At 39.5% G+C, this 19,455-nt stretch overlaps 1 protein-coding gene across 1 annotated transcript; it reads left to right on the top strand.

The window, feature by feature from the left end:
* The first annotated feature begins 1,798 nt into the window (after positions 1–1,798).
* LOC110970253 (uncharacterized) lies at positions 1,799–19,455 on the top strand. The gene is made up of 5 exons (XM_022220508.2): positions 1,799–2,086; positions 4,149–5,149; positions 7,023–7,178; positions 8,680–8,778; positions 18,192–19,455. Exons 1-5 carry the CDS (start codon positions 1,822–1,824, stop codon positions 18,489–18,491), a joined length of 1,821 nt encoding a protein of 606 aa, XP_022076200.2. The 5' UTR covers positions 1,799–1,821; the 3' UTR covers positions 18,492–19,455.

The raw sequence follows: 19,455 nt of genomic DNA on the forward strand, positions 1-19,455 counted from the left end.
TGACGAGAAATACAGGGAATATTGGACGCGCATCGCGAGGTGCAGTTCCTTGAAAACGACCTATTCGTGGATTATATACCGACTTCAAGACATGTTTTGGACAAAATATGTTACTGGCTTGTTTCGTCTGGATGTCCAAGGTTGGATTATGGCCGTTTTTTGTGGAATATTTTCATCTGTGTGTAATAATGAACCCGGAAATGCGAGTCGCGCTGTGTAGGTTGAAGCCGGGTATAGAGAACGGATGGATGGATATTCGTTGTTTGTCGGACAAATGTGGTTATATTACCCGCTGTGGTAATCACATCTGAAAGTGGTTTATACCGGCGGATTCATGAGAATCTAAGCTTTCCATCGGCGTATAGTGTTTGTATAATCGCGTTTGCAGTTTCAGACATTTAGCAAATTGCTTATGCAGATCTCAAAGTGTACCGCGGGCGGGACACTGAAGCACAACTGAAGCGCAACGGGTTTTAAGCTAGTAGTACGAACCTTTAGTAGTGAAACTGGGCGCCATTCTCCTCACTCTACGGCGATCTGCTTCTGTCGGAGGAAGCACTCCGTTAAGGAGAAAAGTTTGTAGCTGCTTGTACACTGTAGCATCCATGTCACTTTCCGTTATATATATATAAATATATATATGTATATATGTGTGTGTGTGTGTGTGTGTTCCAAAAGATAGTCCAAAAGAGTGAACTTGCTTGTGCTAAAGCTGCTGTCGAGCAAGAGTCGAAGCTGTCGCAAATCGCTCGGGGCTGAGAGCTGTCTGTCGCAAATCGCTGGCGAGTAGCGGAAGTGACGTACTTTTCGCACATGCGCAGTACAAATCGGGTTTCCGGAACGGATCGGGTAGCGACACTGACACCAAGAAATAGAAAAATGCAAATCAGTTTGCTCTGGGCGGGGCTTCAATTCAGGGTGGGGAGTCGTACCTGCACACAGGCTTCTTTCCTGACGCCAACTCCGACCACGGCTGAAGTGAAGCCGTGTCACCGTGGAGCTTCCGCTGATTCTGCCATCAGACACTGAAAGGATGCTGCTCATTCAGTAAATTAATGTTTATTTTCTTATCAGTGGCAGAATAAGCCGAAGCTCAACAGTGACATGGCTTCACTTCAGCCGTGCTGGGAGCTGGTGTCAGGCAGGAGTCCTGTGTTCAGAATCCCCGCCCAGAGCAAACTGATTTGCATTTTTCCTTTTATTGGTGGACTAAGGAAATATAAAGGGAAATCAATAAATCAATCAATAAATAAATAAATGTTGAAATATAAAGAGAAATAAATAAATAAATGTGGAAATATAAAGACAAATAAATAAATAAATAAAAGGAAAAAACAGAAAAGGTAAAAGCAAAGACAAATTTTCCCTTTTTATTTATTTATTTATTTCTCTTTATATTTCCACATTTATTTATTTATTTCTCTTTATATTTTCACATTTATTTATTTATTTATTTATTTATTTCTCTTTATATTTCCACATTTATTTATTTATTTATATTTTGATTTGGCACTCCTGTGACTCCATACACCCATACCAGTGAGCAACATGGAATTGCTGTGGAGAACCTTGTCAGCAGTTTCAAAAGTTTTTGCACAAGTATTCTAGACTCTATAACTCCAGTAAGATATAAACAGCAAAAAACGTATTCTCTGCCATGGCTGAATGAAGATTTTCGGATCTTAAAGAAACAATATAGGAAAGCTGAACGTAAGTGGAAAAGGGACAAGCTTGTGTCTCCGTAGGCACGCCGCTCTGAGGGGCGTGTCGTATCGACTCTTCATATCTATGGTGGGGGGCGCTTCTGCTTTGTTGAGGGGGATGAGACTCGTGACGTCATTGCGCGGGAGGAGAGCTACCGAAAAAACGAGGTTGGAGACGAAGCACGTTTCCTCTTGTGCAACTTTCCGTCTGAAAATGTCCACACTCCAAACGCTGAAAACGTTTATCAACCAGCGGCTCACTGTGGCTGTAGAGGAGATATTCGGCCTGCTGGAAACAACAATTTCCAACTATGAAGAGGAGATTAATCGCCAGCGCAGGCTGATAGAAGATGAGAGGTCTGAGTTCCTTATCAAAAAAACAGGTTTGTTCAAAATTTTCTTGAATGCTGCTCTCTTTACAGTCATATCCCCCTCTTTTCTTATGCCACAAGCTACTGCTTGCCCCAGTGACCAAACAACTGAACAGTGGTTCTGTAGCGTTGGAAATAAGCTCATCTAGCCAGTCACTGCTACGTCAAGCCAGACCTGATTAAAGCCGGTAGAGCTTGTAAATGCTTTCATAGTATCAGCGTAAGAATAATTAAAAAAAAGAGCGGGGTGGTTTTCATACATTATTAGTGGCCTCATGGATAAATGTACAAAATTTTCCGGGTTGAATTTGGCTTTATTTGTGAGACAGTCACTGGTGTGCTTTAACGCTCGTATCATTGATTTATTGTGATAGGGATGACACCGGAAGTATATCCGAACTTTTCAAAAAGCAACACTGAACACAAACAAGTTGAGTCGGGCTGAGGGCTGGACTGATAGACTGTATAATAAAGATTATGATCTTTATTTTAAATTACGTAGTGACATTAGTGGGTCAGCAGCAATGTTGAGCTGAAAGTCAGTTTTCAGTATCATGTCTCGTTTACCAAATAATTTCCTGAAGATTGTTTATGAGCGATACAGATTCTCAGCTGAGGGAATATTTTATATCTGCAAACATGTTGATCTGTACGTTACTAGTCACATTGAATGAATCTGTGAAGTTATAGTGTCACAGATTGTATTCATGGTGTTGCCAAGGGAACATGTATTTTGTTTCGTTACACAGAAATCATATTAAACTCAAATTTGCACAGAAAGTGAGTTTATTTACTTTCTTTGTACTGCCTTATCTTGATCACAAGACATTTTTTTTTCTTTTTACAAACACAAAATGACATTTTTACAACAATGTCAGCTTGACCATCTTGATTTGCCTGATTTCATATAGCATAAAATCGGGATAAAATATTTTATAATTTGAACTTGGTATATCAAATACCTTCTGGACTAAAACTCTTTTAAAACATTGTCACATCAGCATGCATTATCAGCAACCTTCAAGAAAAAGTCAATTCTGACCAAATTTTTGTTGCGTGTAGAACTGTTTAATTTTGTAATACCAATATGTCATTTTGTGTTTAGTAAAAAATTGACTGCCACAGATGTTCCTGAAATTAGCTTCAGAGATGGAAAACACACTTTTTAGGACATTTTAACTATTTATTTTCAGGAAGGATTGTTTTGATTTCTTTTAAACTTTTTGAAGAGAATGTCTTCATGTCCATTGAAAACATAGAAACAGTTAAAAATGTTATATTACTAACAATAAAAAGTTTGCAGCTGCTCACTTACAAATAAATGACCTTCTGGATAAATTGAGAGCAGTTTGCCCTGACATTAAATCAGTCCTCCTGTATTTGAGACTTCAGAAACAACATGATTGTATCCTCAGAGATTTCTGCTATGTTCTGGACTGGTGCATGAAAGTGACCAGTGGATGAAATCAGAGGATAAAGCTTTTCCTTTGTGTTTTTCATTTTGACATTTTAAAAAATCTAATCTGTTAACAGCTTTTTAAATTGCCTTCATTTTATTTCACAGTTCACTGTTTTAAAGGTAAAATCCAACATATATTAATGTGATTTTTTTTTAGTATTAGCACTGAATTAAGATGTTGCAGTCTGCAAATATCACTCAACCTGATAGCACTGAAAAGGTTTTTGATGTTTGCGGTTCCCTTCAGTTTTACATCCCACTGAAATCTGTGGTCAGATGTTACCTGCAGTTCAGAGTTTGAGAGTGCAGTTTAATTGTTGGTGGTAGTAAATATCAGATATTTAAGGCTTTTTGTTCAATAATACTATATCGTTGTCTAGTGTACCCAAACTACAAGCTATAAAAACTCATTGTCAGTGTACAATTGATTGTTGGGCTTGTGTTGATATGTTTTTATGTTCTCTAAAGGCTATAAATGGATGATGTAGCTTGGGGTTACGGTGAGAAATCCTGGATTTTGGAGCAAAGACAGGAGTATTGCTGGTTGTCCTTTTAAAACCACAGGCATTTAACTCTATGAATTTATGACCATTTCTGTGTTTCTTTTATGTGCAGATATGCAACAAGCAATGAGATTTCGAGTCATCATTGATCATGATATCAAGAAGATTACTTTCCAAAATGGCATCCCCTCATCAGTGGAGGACTTCATTAAAGTATTTAAACAAGCTTTTTCCATCACCACAGACATAAGCCTTCAGTACAAAGATGTTGACTTCGATGACTTCTTCACACTAACATCTACAAGTGACCTGAAGGATAAAGACACGCTGAAAGTAGTGCATGTGCCACCGGGCATAATAATGACCACGGTCCCTCATGAGCGCAACCCAGACAACTCTGATGTGTCCTCTGTGGATGATCTGCTCTCAGTGGATTCACAAGACAATCTGATTCCCAGTCCACCTGTCACTGAGAGGCAAAACTTGTGGCCTGCCCTGTTCCCCATTCCAATCTTCTCCTACAATACTGAGATGGCTTTGAGGCAAGGCAATGAGAAGTTTCTAAAAGATGGAACTCCCCTAACAATACCAAGCATCAAATCAGACATTTTGGAGCGCCTGGCTGAGACCATGTTTTCCTATACAGCATATCCCAATGACCCACAGAGGGCGGCAGTTGCACAGGCACTAATAGAGAAGCATCCATGCTTGAGGGAGCCAGGCTCTTTTAATGGATGCTATGGGTGGCAGCAAAGTTTAAAATACAAATGTGCAAACTACAGAAGCAAATTAAAAGCACACGGAAACCCTGAACTGATTATAAATACACTTAAGCACAAGCAGGAGGGCGACAGAAAACCTGCCAAAAATGTCAAAAAACCGAGGAAATCTGAGGTGAACTACCTCCCCCCACATCCAGTGGGTGAAACAGACAGTAGTCTGGAAAATGTGAGACTTGAGCTTATAGCAATGAGCAAGATACAGGACAATGGCCAGATGATAAATGACATGATGTCCAGAACATACAGCTGTAGAAGGAGAGAAGTGGTAGGCCAATCTGTGCAGATTGCAGAGTTCAAAGAAAGATGGCCTGCCCTGTTTGAGCCATTACAGGTAAATAAAGTTACCGAGCAATCATCCTGTCATGCCAGAAAATACCTGTATTACAACTCAATGTAGCATGTATCCTTATTTGGAGATAAAATCCTTTTTTTTTTTTTTTTTTTTGCATAGCATCTTTTGGTTTGTAAGATATAGCAGAAACACGACTTCATATAATAAGACAATCAAGTCTTGGAGTGAGTACAGTGGAGTGAGTAAAATGAAGTGCAGTCAAAACTTACACTGAATAAATTGTCTCATATTGAGTAAAGGCAATGAAGAACAGAGTTACATGAGTTTTTTTATGTGGGAGTTGTTACAATAGCTTTTCTTGGGTTGCCAGTTAATTTTATGTCACTAAGCTTACTGGCTAATCATTGCAGCTCTAGAACTAGCTGCTCAGCGATGCTAACATTCTTCATTCTTCCTTTTATTCATTTGGAAATGACAAAATGGTTAAGTACCTTCTCTGACTTTTTCCACCCGTGCTGCTCAGGATTATATGGGATATTGCAATATCCCATATAATCCCAGTGCTACAATGTGGCAAAAAACAAAAGGGAGAGGTTGCGTGTTGTAAATTTGTTGTACAGAGAATGCTTGTGAAAGAAATCTGGAATTGGCACTTCTTGGAAAGGAAAAAGCAAGGTCTGGTTACTCACTTGTTTTTGGACATTTCAATAAAAATATACAGTTCTCATCAGGTATTAAGATTACAGAGTTGTAACTGATTTAATGAGCCATTCGCAGTTTCACTGTACCGGCCGTGTGTACTGAGACTTGCATGGCTTAATCTTTGAGGCAAGCATATGCTACTGGCAGGATCAGCCAGGTAGCCCAGACGGGACGAACGTGCGGCGCACGCCCGAGCGTAGAGCTTCTCAGGATGATATGGGATATTGCAATATTTAGTCTGATTTTAGCCCTTTTGTATTTCATGTCTTGATCCTTCCTCATTTTTGTTTAGCTCCTGTAACATGTAAATTTCCCTGTTGAGGGATCAGTAAAGTTTATCTTATCATCCTGAGCAATATCCCATATCATCCTGAGCAGCACTGGTGGAAAAGGTCAGAGAAGCTACCTAACCATTTTGTCATTTCCAAATGAATAAAAGGAAGAATGAAGAATGTTAGCATCACTGAGCAGCTAGTTCTAGAGCTGCAATGATTAGCCAGTAAGCTTAGTGACACAAAATTAATTGGCAACCCAAGAAAAGCTATTGTAACAACTCCCATATAAAAAAACTCATCAGAGAAGCTAAAGGTCAGAGAAGCTACCTAACCATTTTGTCATTTCCAAATGAATAAAAGAAAGAATGAAGAATTGAGAGCCTTTTGTTGCAGACTGACAATAGTTAGTCCATATTGTCCAAGGCTCAATCATATTTTAGCAGTTTGCACAGTCTTAAGTTATATTTGACCAAGCATGTAACAAGTGTTCAAGCACCTGTTAAAGGCCTATTTAGCAATGTTCTTCTTTTTCTTGGGCCAAGTCAAAACCTGTATGATGTTGCTTGGACCCAGTTATACTTCCTTACAAGTTTTCTGATTAGTTTTTATATCCAAAACTGTCTTTTTGTAATAACACCTGCATGTTAAAATGTTTATGATCTTTCTAAAAGATTCTCCTTCTTTGAATGGAATACACAAAAAACATACAGCGTGCAGGATGGTTGCAAAGTAGAAATGACAGCAGTGCCCTGTGGTGGAAAAACTTAAGAGTGACAGTATTTCCTTCAATATGTTTCAAACTCAGAAAAAGCCTACAACCCAAAGAGCAGCCTCAAACTGCAAGTATTTTATTACATGATGTGGGAATATGTCTGTGTTACTTGCTGTAAATGTTTGTCTTCAGTGTCATACACGAAAAAAATCCTATCTTTCAGATAAAGGAAGAGTTCCGAAGGTGCAACACCATTCCTCTGGAGTCCACATTCATCTCCCAGCTGGACGGGTATATGCCAAAGTTCCTGGAATTATTCAGGTCCAAAGGGGGAGCTGTTGGACAACGCATGAAGAATGTGCTGACTGACCTGATTCAGGTGAGGTCAACATCACAAAAAGTGAATGAGGCCAAATTGGAGCTTGAGCAACAGGGTGTGCACATATCAACCACAACATTAAAGCATGTGACAGGTAAACGGGGTAACACTAACTGATTCATTGCATTGTTCTGCTGGCAAATCTAGGGGCCTAAATTCATGTGGATGTTACTTTGGCATATATCACTTACATAAACATTGCTAAGAGACCAAGTGGGTCCCCTGTGGCCCACATGGCATTATCCTCTCTCAGCAGAACAATGCACCATGCCACACTACAAAAATCTGCTAATCCAGATTGTCCAGAGTCTGTGGAAGATCAAAATTCAGAGATTCAAGGGCAAAATGCCAAATTTGCCAGTCAGTGTCATAGGGGAGTTTATATTGAATACTGAGCTGAAATCAATATCTTTCTGATGCAGGTGGTTTTAATGTTATGTGTAATCATGTGTGCCTTGCATTTAGACATACTACTGGTCATGAATTGTCATTTAGGTAATTATGAACTGAGAAAATGAAACGCGCCCTTAAAGATCGTGTCCGGAGTTTGAATCGCAGCGTCTCCCAAAACACTGTTGGTCCCACCCTCCCTCTGATTTCGCCCCTTTATTTGTGCACGCGCGCAGTACCTGACAGGAGTGCCCGGAGTGCTGCAGCATCTTGCCTGTTTTGCTGTTTTCCACTCTTCTACATTTAGTACATTTAGTAAATAATAAAGGAATTGTGTTAGAATTCTGTATTGAGTCTAACTTGTCCTAATACCAAAATAACATGAATCTGCTAGGACGAACGAGTAAAGTTTCAATATGTGATTACACTCGTGTATCCCTCTCGATGACGTTGTTTATCAAACTGCATTTACGCGTGTATATGTGTTACATTGTTTATTTATTTCTATCTAGAGTTCAGAATTGCATGACTCCTCTGACGAAGAGTATGTCCCAGACGCCCCAACATCTTCCTCCAGAGGTCGGGCATCTAAACGAAGCCGCCAGGCGGGCTATGGAGGCCGTGGTCGGGGAGCGACGCGAGCACCCCGAGCCAAAAAACGTCCTGCAGTCTCTTGGCCTGACAAGCCGTGGGATTGGTAACTTTTCTGGAAGTTGCTGAGCCCTGATGCTCTCTCCTCCACAAGCAAAACAAATGTGCGCGCGGTTGCGTAGTGCGTAGCTCGCCCACCTCTGCATGGGCTTGCTTGCTGTGCGCGTAACCGTTGATTGACAGCATGACAAAGCTGAAGCTCGAACTTGATTGGTCGGCAGCAACCGGCGCTTTTTGGAATAACATGGGGGTCTATGAGAGGAAGGTGGAGCTCATGAATAAATGTTCATATCGCGTCATACTAACATTATATTATAGTATCGAACTAGACTAACACATTTAAGCTTTGTTAAAAAATGATACATAAATTGAAAACAAACGGAAACTCTGGACACAAGCTTTAAGAAATGACACAAGAGAAATAAAATTGCTTGAGTTTTAATTTTTGATCCAATTATAGGACCCCCATGCCTCAGTTGTGAAGAAGAGGGATGTGACTCTGAGATGTCTCATCGAGTACATGGGGGAGAGTGTGCAGGATCTCATCTCCGACTACTATGTAAGTATTTTTACTGGATATGGGTGAGAAAGAAAATCTTCATGCTTTGATTCTGATCTAGTATTTCAGATCAGTTCAGATATTCACAAAAGCATGTTTGTAGGCACACAATTAGTAGTGCTATAATGATAATAAAAATAATTTACAACTTACCTGTGAGGGCAAAGTGGAGCACTTCAGTGGTTTGCTGTAAAACATGCACACACCAGGGGGCTGTACTACAGTGCCTATCATAAGTATTCACCCCCTTTGATGTTTTACCCTTTTATTGCTTTCATAAATCAATCATGGTCAATAAAATTTTGCTTTCTTAACAAAAAAATGTTGGAAAAAACTCTTTAATGTCAAAGTGAAAACAGATTTCTATAAAGTAATGTTAATGAAAGAAAATTATATAAATAAAAATAATTGTTTGCATAATTATTCACCCCCTTCAAGTCAGTATTTAGTAGATGCACCTTTGGCTGCAATCACACCAGTGAGTCTGTATGGATAGGTCTCAATCAGTCTTGCACATCTGCCCACTGCAATTTTGCTCCATTCTTCTTTGCAAAACTGCTCAAGCTCTGTCAGGTTGCGCGGGTATCGGGCATGAACAGCCCTTTTCAAGTCCAGCCACAAATTCTCTATAGGATTGAGGTCTGGGCTTTGACTCGGCCACTTCAGAACATTTACCTGGTTCTTTTTTAACCATTCCTGTGTAGCTTTTGCAGTATGTTTTGGATCATTGTCTTGCTGGAAAATAAATGTTCTCTTGCAGACTGAAAAAGATTGTCCCCCAGGATTTCAGTGTATTTTGCAGCATTCATTCTGCCCTCTGTCTTTACAAGCCTTCCACGTCCAGTTGCTGAGAAATATCCCCACAGCATGATGCTGCCACCACCATGCTTCACAGTGGAGATGGTGTGTTTTTGGTGATGTGCAGTGTTTGGTTTCCGCCAAACATGACGTCTTGTCTGATGGCCAAAAAGCTCAATTTTGGTCTCATCAGACCAAAGAATCTTCTTCCACTTGACCATGGAGTCTTCCACGTGCTTTTTGGCAAACTCTAGTCGAGATCTAATATGACTTTTCTTCAACAGTGGCTTTCTCATTGCCCCTCTCCCATAAAGCTTTGACCGGTGAAGAACCCAGGCAGCAGTTGCTCCATGCACAGTCTCTCCCATCTCAGCAGCTGAAGCTTGTAACTCCTTCAGAGTAGTTGTAGGGGTCTTGGTGGCTTCTCTCACTAGTCTCCTACTTGCACAGTCACTCAGTTTACGAGGGCGGCCTGATCTAGGGAGATTCACACAAGTGCCATATTCCTTCCATTTCTTGATAATTGATTTCACTGAACTCCGGGGCATGTTCAGTGCCTTGGAAATTTTTTTGTAACCATCCCCTGAATTGTACTTCTCAATAACCCTTTCCCTGAGTTGCTTAGAGTGTTCTTCTGTCTTCATGGTGTAATGGTAGCCAGGAATACTGATCAACCACTCTCTGGACCCTTCAGACACAGGTGTTTTACAACTCAATCACTTGAAACACACCCACACCACTCAGGTGATCTTCATTTCACTAATTGTGAGACTATTGACAACAATTTGATGGACCTCTATTGAATTAGACCATTAAATTAAAAAGGGGGTGAATAATTATGCAATTATTTTCATTTATATAATTTTCTTTCATTAACATTACTTTATAGAAATCTGTTTTCACTTTGACATTAAAGAGTTTTTTCCAATATTTTTTTTTGTTAAGAAAGTTAAATTTTATTGACCATGATTGATTTATGAAAGCAATAAAAGGGTAAAACATCAAAGGGGGTGAATACTTATGATAGGCACTGTATGAAGCTGGCTTGACATAGCCAGGCTTTTTTTGTGTTAGTCAGCTCAACAAAAACTAAATCCCAAATCAGAGATTATGGTTGTTTCCAACTTTCTTTGTTAACTCAGGCTTTATCCTTCAATCTCTGTGCATGTTCACATAAAAGTGGGCATTTAACGCGTCATGTGACTCTTATGCTGCACTAAATGTATCAATGGTATTCCACTGCTTGAGTCAAGACGTTGTTGTAATGGAGAGCTATGTAGAGTTTTAAAACAATTATGACAATAAAAAGTGCTACTGCTGCAAATGATGCAAGATGGAAATGCTGGTAGAAAACATCTGTTAATATATTTATTTTACCGATCAATAAAGCCACTTATTTCTAACTGACAGCTGCGCAATAAAGTTAAACTTCAAACCTAATTTATTTAAACATATTGTATTGAAGTGCATTTAGGTCTGACACTGTTCCATAGTGCAGGATATCATCTTTTTTTGGCCAAATTAAAGTGAAACTAATATTACTGACTGAGTATTCTCTGTAATAAATACTAATAAACTATCAACTGCAGTACCAGCAATGTAAATGGACTCGACAGCAAATCTGGACCAAACATAAAATCGTGTTTATGTGATGTCGGCATCACTAACTGAATACATGTTTGGTTTCTGTGGCAATGCAATGCATACAATCAGGCCCGGAGTGGCTAATCAGGAGGACCGGGACAATTCTTGGTGGGCCGGTCTGATGTTTGGGCCACGAGGGCCGGCCTTCACTTTTTGTTTGTTTTGTTTTTTAGGGCGGGTGTTCAGTCATGGCACTGGTCTGATCATGTATAGTACTGCAGCGGCCCCTGGGCCGCCTCCACTGGCAGCTCTTTTTTTTTTGTGTGTGTGCAGGTGCACCCTGACATAACACGTCCGTCCACACAGTCAGAGGTGTTTAAAAGATGGAAAATAGAATGAGCAAGGCTGGCACGAAGAAAGCAAGAATTAAAAAGAGGAAAGCTCTGGAAACACATGCAGTCAAATGTGCTGAAATTGTAGACTTTTTCACTAAAATGAGCTCCCGGTTTGAAACGTCAAATGAGGACGATGAAACGGTACGACAAGATATTTAACTTTGCCTTCAAACCACCCTTCAAGTTAATTATCAAGTCAATGAATTGTGTGGCATTGTGGCACATCACATAACATTATACAATTTAAATAATAGTATGATGCGACGTCGCATATCTGGGTAACTTTGTCTTGTAGCCCCTCAGAGTCTGAAGAAATCCAGCACTAAGCAGCTGCCATGAGCCCACAAGTCCAGAGTGGTTCATTGAGTGATTATTCGAGTGAATATAATGAAGAGTATGGTGTAGACCTGCTCTATAGGAGAAGTGCCTTGAGATGCTAGATGATTCAGCACTATGGAACTGACCTGAACTGATCAGAAGGCTTTGTAAAAAGAGGAGATTTGTGTTTAGAAGTATGAGTATTTTTAAAAAGTGATTTAGTGTCAGAAGCAGAGCCACGAGCCAGTAGTGATGAGAAGATTACTCCTGTCAGTGTGGAAAGAACAGGTGAGCTGTTGTAACAGAGTGTGTGAACAAGCAAGCATTAGTTCCAGTATAATTACTTTCTATGCCCACAAAATAGCAGAGACCCGTTTTATTTTTTAATCATTAAAACTAAGATAGTAAATACAGGAAGCCCACAAATGAGCGTGAATAGAGTGAAAGTAATATGAAATAAGCCTGCATATTTTGCCATTAAAAATACCTTAATTGGTTGATTCAAAATGTCTGTACAGATTCTTTTTTTTATTGTGATACAGGTGCAGGCGAGTCTAGGGAAACTAGAGGAAGTGTGAAAGGAGAGCAGAGTTTTCTCAGGGACTGATCACAGGAGCAGAACCCTGAACCACAAGTTAGGGATGAGACAGATGAAGATGAGTCGGTTCATAGTTTTGATTACTTTGCTCACCTTCAGTCACAGGATGTAAATACATGCATTGTGATGTTGTAAAGAGTAGTGTTGGAGATTTGCCCTTTAACTGATGTTCTCATATTTGTGAAATCTAAGTTGTGATGGAACTGTTTCCTTGCAGAGCAAAAAGAGATGATAATGTTATTAGAAACTGCAACACTTTGATTTTTTAAATTTTATTCTTTTAATTCATTTTTTAAGGTCTGGATATCTGTGAACACTTATTTGGTTTTTTTTGTTTTTTTAAACTTCTTTTTATTGTTTTAACAAAGGAAATACAACATTATTGTGCAAATAGAACAATTAAATACATTATGATGAAATAAATCAAAAATAACCCCATTCCACCCTTCCCTTTGGTACCTTTCCCCTACACAAAACAAAACAAATAAACCATAAAAAGGACGTGGGACAAGCCAGGCATACATAGCCCAAGTGCACATAAAGAGTTAAACAAAATAATCCTAAGTACAAAAAATAAAATTCTTCTTAGCATATTCTGTGGTGTGACCTTAATGAATCAAGTTATAGAAATCACTCCAATCAACAGCTCAATCTGGTATAAATGTAAATTGTGTGCTGTTAATAGGACAAAAAATGGATTCCAGATCTTACTAAACTTTTCTGATTGTCCATTAATCGGCAACCTAATTTTTTCAAGTTTTACAAAGTGTAAGACATCCCTGAGCCCCCACATGTGTGTGGGAGGTGGAATAGATTTCCATCTTAATAGAATTAGCCTCCAGGCAAGAAGAGTAGCAAAGGCCAAGGTGTCTTACTGTGAGGAGGAGAGGCTGAATGGGGGCAATGGAACTCCAAAAATAGCTATGAACGGACATGGTGGAATCAGTACACCTATATAGATAACGTGGAGAAGATTTCTTGCCAAAATTTAGAAAGAAGTGGGCATTGCCAGAACATATGAAAATAATTAGCAGGGGTATGATGGCAACGATCACAAGATGGTGACACATTCTTAAACAGCTTTGCCATACGTTCTTTGTATAGTGAGCACGGTGTAAAATTTTACATTGAATAAAACAGTGTTTGGCACAAATAGAGGATTTATGCACCTTACGTAAAGCCTCACACCAGATGTTTCCAGAGATCTAATCTCCCGTTTCACTGTTTCTGAGATGATAGCCTCAAATTTTGTGACAATGTCCGTCCTCATCTCCTCCATCATCACCTAAATGCTCTGTAGCATCGCTCCATTAGCATCCATCATCTCAGGTGATTCAGGCTCCGGCAATTGACGGGGCTTTTGGCGAGCTGGTTTGACAGAGTCGGTCTTGGTTCGGGATGTCGACATAACGAACCTTGTAAATGCAAGTACAAGCACTATGATACTGCAGTATAATGGGTTTTGAGGAATAAAGAAGGTAAATTTAGTTAACCCCAAAGGAGCTACCACGAGACACGTCCTACACGGTTAAGCTCACGAGCGCCCCCCTGTGAACACTTATTTGAACAGAATATTGATTCTGATATTGTCGAAAAGTATGTGCTGTCAATAATAATGTTTGAGATGTGCACTTACGTTGAAATAAATCCACATTGTGAAGCAACTGTTACTTCCACTGAATTGGAACTATTTTAGAAAAATATGCTGAATTACAAGGTTGTACAGAAAAGTGTGCTATTGTAGACTTAACATGAAAGGTTATAATTACATGATTTTAACAATAATATGTCATGATCTAAAGTGGGCCAGTGTGAGACATGAAACTCCAGGGCTGAAAATGAATCCCACTCCGGCCCTGCGTACAATATACAATACTGTAACTGCACAGCTTCATTCAGTAATGTCCAGCTCAACAGGTTTGCAGATAAAACATATCTTGTCGGCTGAGAATCTGTATCTGTTAATAAAATCAGTGTAAGTATGGCTCGTGAAGAATCATCAGGAAATGCTTTGTTTCAAGGGAGGTGCTTCTTACAGCCGAGTTATATCTAAAGCTCTGAACATAATCTGCCCTGGACCAGGTTAGATAAGCAGCATTAGTTACCGTGGTGATCTAGCAGGTTAAAAGAGCAAAACTGAAAACTCTGACTTTAAGCCCAACTCACTAACCTCACTTCGTAATACAGCTGCAGTTTCTATTTGTTTGTTTTTCTTTTGTGAATAAACATTAGTAAACAATCCAGGGAGACACTGATACTGTTGTATTGCTCCGTGCACTTAAACAGTCACAAACATTTGAGTAACAAATGTAAAAGAGAGCAATGTTTGGCTCCTCTCACCTCTGCACAGAAGAAGAAGAAGGTGTGAATGGTGGATGCAATTAGAAAAATGCCCTTTGAGGCAGCTAATTTCAGTTTTATATTTCTGACTTAAAAACAAATGCATGAATCATGTTCATAGTAATCCCCGGTTCGAACTTACAGACACAGTCACATCCTACATGATTATTTGTAAGGACTTTGGGGGAAAAGAAAAAAGAAAGCTTTCAGCCTCACCAACCCCATATTGACTCTGTGTCAATATGGGGTTGGTGAGGCCTGCAGGGCCTCACCAACTACAAGAGACCATCCTCCCACACACCCAGTTTCCCCTCAAATCACATGACACAACTCCACTCATTACCACCTGACCCTGCACCAGCACACAGAACTCACCCACCTCACGGTTTCAGCCCCCACCTGTCAGTGGATCACATTTCTGACAGTGTGGCAGCAACAGGTGAGGCTGTGGATGATCATACTCATACCTAGACAATAAGCACTGGCATTCCACAGGGATGTGTCTGCTCTGCTCTGCTTTTTCCCTCTATACTACTGACTTCAGCTCAGGGATCCATCTGTTCAACTACTCAAGTTTGCAAATGCCACAACAGTCATCGGCCTCGTATGGGATAGTGATGAGTCTGCATTCAGACAAGACATTGAACAGCTGGCCTCCTGGTGTCCTTACAAGTTAGATATGAATACAATCAGAATGTGGAAATGACAGCAGATTTCAGGAAGAGTCCACCTACACTATGCCCCCTCACCATAATCAACAGCACTGCGTCCACAGTGGATACCGTCAGGTTTCTGGGATCCACAGTCTTCCAGGATGTGAAGTGGACACTCAACATAGACACAATTAACAAAAAGGCCGAGCAGAGGAAGTACTGTCTGTGACAGCTCAGGAAGTTCAACCTGCTCCAGGAGCTGTTGATCCCGTTCTACACTGTGATAACTCAGTCTGCTCTCTGGAGTTCAGTTACTGTCTGGTCTGGCTCGACCATCAAAATGGACAAGGACAGATGATGATAGACACTCAGGAATGAAACACAAAAAACATTGGGGCCAACCTGCCTTTTATCCAGGTTTCAGACATGTCCAGACTGAGAAAAGGGGCAGGTAACATTATTGCAGACTTATCATATAGTGGACATAATCTGTTCCAACTCCTCCGCTCTGGTAGGGGCTTCGTAACACTGAATCCCAAAACAGCTTGCCTGGAAAATCCAGACTGACTTTATTTATGTATTAATATAAATACAAATAAAGGTAGTCTTGGCATTGTGATGATAGGAGACAGTTTCAAAAAGGAGGGGCTAACGAATGCAGCTTGAACGAGAAAGAACCAATCAGCGTAACACGGATGTGACGCACAAACCAATCGACCTTGAAGTCCATGTAGTCCAAACAACAGTGGCATGCAGCCGAGAAAGCGTCATGGTGAATGATTACTGCCGTTTTTGTCACAAAAATCTGCGAATACATGGGGTACTCTCAAGTACAACACTTATTTTTGAAAAGGCTACGCAACAAAAGACTCCTTCCGAACGAATAGCGGTGTTAGGAATAACTTTGTTAATGTTTGTGTTTGGTTACGGGAGGTGCGCAGGTGTTTTATGGGTAATCCAGGCGCTGAAAATGACGCAGCATTAACTCCCACCTCCCGTGCTATGATTGGTCATACCAAACGTTCCCAGGAGGGAAACGTGATTCAATTCGCCCAATGCCAAACTGATTCTCCTGTATCTCCTAACATGGAGATAGGAGATTACATGGAGATTCAGTTTGGATTTTCCAAGCTACAAAACAGCCAGAGACGAGAACAGTTTTTCCAACTGGCTATCAATATGATGAACATTTAAATCAATCAGAAACAACTTTGTCTGATTCCCAACCCTGAACTACTGTATATACTGCAGAAACCCTTTATCAAAGACTTGTAAATATGTAATTTTTGAAATGCTGCTCTCTGTTCCATTACACCTTTGTCAACCTTTGTCATGTATATAATGTGTCAATAACTTTGTATGTATGTTCTGCGTATTTACACTAAACTATTGTTCAGTGCAATTTTGTATTTGAAATCTGGTTCACTTTAAACATGCTCTTTTACACATTTGTAATTATACATAGTAGTTTAACTATCATTTTCCTTCCATAGCCTGTTGCCCTTGTGAATGAATGAATAAATGAATTTTTTATTATTGTGTCTTACATACATTCAGTATGCCCAGCCCTAACATGGGCTTATAAGACACCAAAATAAACACTAAGCCAGTTGCCAAACAGTAGGCACAATAAACACATTTTAGAATTTCATTATTTAAATAAAAAAGTCTGCCGCCTCTTCCAGGCTTTACAAAAAATGCAGCCAGGTTATAAACATTATCTGTCCACAAATATTTCATCTTGTCATCGTCACTAAACCAGAACAAATCAGGCTTTTTAACAAATACTTCACTGAACAACACATTTCTGAGGTCCTCATTACAAGAACAATACAACAAAAATTAGATTCACTCTCAACTTCTCCCAATTTACATAGTCCACAGAGTCTCTCATCCTCAGGCATTTGCGAGAACCTTCCGGTCTCTAAAGCCGGAGGTAGAATTCCAGTTCGTAACTGAGCAATCAGGGATCTCTGGCTCCTTGTCAGATTAGATTTAACGTAAAATTCTGCCTCAAAATCATCCTTTATCTGAACATAAGTCAGTGTCAGTGTAAGTGTTTTAAACTTATTGTGCAATTCCAGAAATCATTTATTACCTTATTTAGCTCGTTAAATTATAACCCATGAAATTATGTATTACATGAACTTAGACCTTAAATAACATTTACAGGTGTGCTCTGCATTTCATTAAAAGACCACATTTTTAAGTGTAGATACTGCAGTACACTGAAGTTCTAAAATAACTACTCTCCGCCACTGTGGTTACCACGGTTGCTGCCTACGGGTACAGCAACACTAATGCAGCTTAATGATCATCTTGAACTCGCCTCAATACGACCACTTGAAATTTTAACTAATACACTCTCCAAAAAAAGGTCACACATGCGACCATTTTGGTGAAACTACTCTACAGAACTGTATGCTTCTCTCTGTATTTTCAATTACAAAAAATATTACTGCCTTAACAAATACAGATACAAATGTTATTCAAGGGTGGTCTGCACATCTCTAATAGCCAATACAGTCTCTCCATTAATAATTAATGCTTTCCCTAAAACAAATGTGCATGTGTAACAATCTGAGCTTCAATATTTTTGCTATACATTCTCATTACATTTGATGTAGTTTTCTAAAGTTTCGCTCCAGTAAGATTGAGTGATTACACATCATCTTAACTGGATTGCATGAAAATCTTTGACCTTTTCAATTTTTTCATGTGTTTTAGAAAACAGCAGAGAATAAAGTGCTTGAGGACCTTCAAACAGAGAGTATGAGGATCTACATCTGTCACCAGCCACATGCAGTCGGCATCATCATTGATGGAATTCCAGTGCTGATGGGTCTGGATAACATGCCTGAAGCCTGCTGCCTGCTCCTTGGCCTGACCTACGCCCTGAATCTGGATTATCCGCCCAAGCTTGCTAAAACCTTTGAGGTTTTTCAAAGATTACTTGTAGGACTTGATACCCTGCAGCCAAAACCAACTTCAAAGTATATCAACCTGAAAAACAGACTCCTCACCTAAACAATCACTTTGAGCTGCTGGTGCAGTTATATGTACCCACGGGTCTATTTGGTTCATGTTATATTTAGAAAATGTAGCACTGTATCAACATGCAACGCCTAGTGTGAGTAGCACATAAGAGCAGCAGCAACAGTTCCAGTGGCATTCAGGCATACCTGAATTTTAGCCACGTTGACAGCCTAATACACTGTCGCAGTAATTACATGCATAAAAAGCCAGAAGAGAAACTTAAAGCAAAAAATAGGACTCCGGTTCAAGTTACTGGATATGTAACAAGTAAAACGCAAGCTATCCTGCCTAAGGTGTAGACAGCTGCATTCGTTATATTGGTAGTAATTTGCTTCCATCATACATGATTGTACTGAATGTTTTTAGTTTGTGTTCATAGATGAGAGTTTGAACATGGTTAAAACATGGTGGTGTATTTCCTTCCTTTTGTTGAAATTCTATCTCAGTACTAAGGAAGTGAGTAAAGTAAATACCTGTAATTTTCCACTCACCTCCATGTCACATTATGTGAGATGGTCCTAGTAAAGTCTCGGTGAGACTGTGCAGTATCAGCTTTAAGACTTGCCAGTTGTGCTGAGTGGATGGTAAATCCTAAAACTAAAATGGGATAGAAAAGCTTTTGTCTGCCCAGTTTTGGATGCTTCAAAAAAGTACTAAACAAGCTTATTTTACCGGGATTCTCTCAGGTCTGTAAAGCTTAGTGTGATGTATAGTTTCTAAGTAAGATGTGTTTTCTTTCCAAATGAAACAAGTTCACATGAAAGTTTAGATTTACATGTAGCTAAAATAATGTATGATTATCTTCTGAGTGCAAAAAAAAAAAACTAAAAGAAATGTTCATGTTTTAAAGAGACTGCTTTTTTACATTTTGTAAATTGACATTTTAGTTTAGGTGTTACTAGACACAAAGTTCATTACTGTCAGAATGGATTAAAAACAGTTTTGAAGAAGTTTA

Source organism: Acanthochromis polyacanthus, chromosome 9 (assembly GCF_021347895.1).
Source record: "Acanthochromis polyacanthus isolate Apoly-LR-REF ecotype Palm Island chromosome 9, KAUST_Apoly_ChrSc, whole genome shotgun sequence".
In the NCBI taxonomy this organism is placed as follows: Eukaryota; Metazoa; Chordata; class Actinopteri; family Pomacentridae; genus Acanthochromis; species Acanthochromis polyacanthus.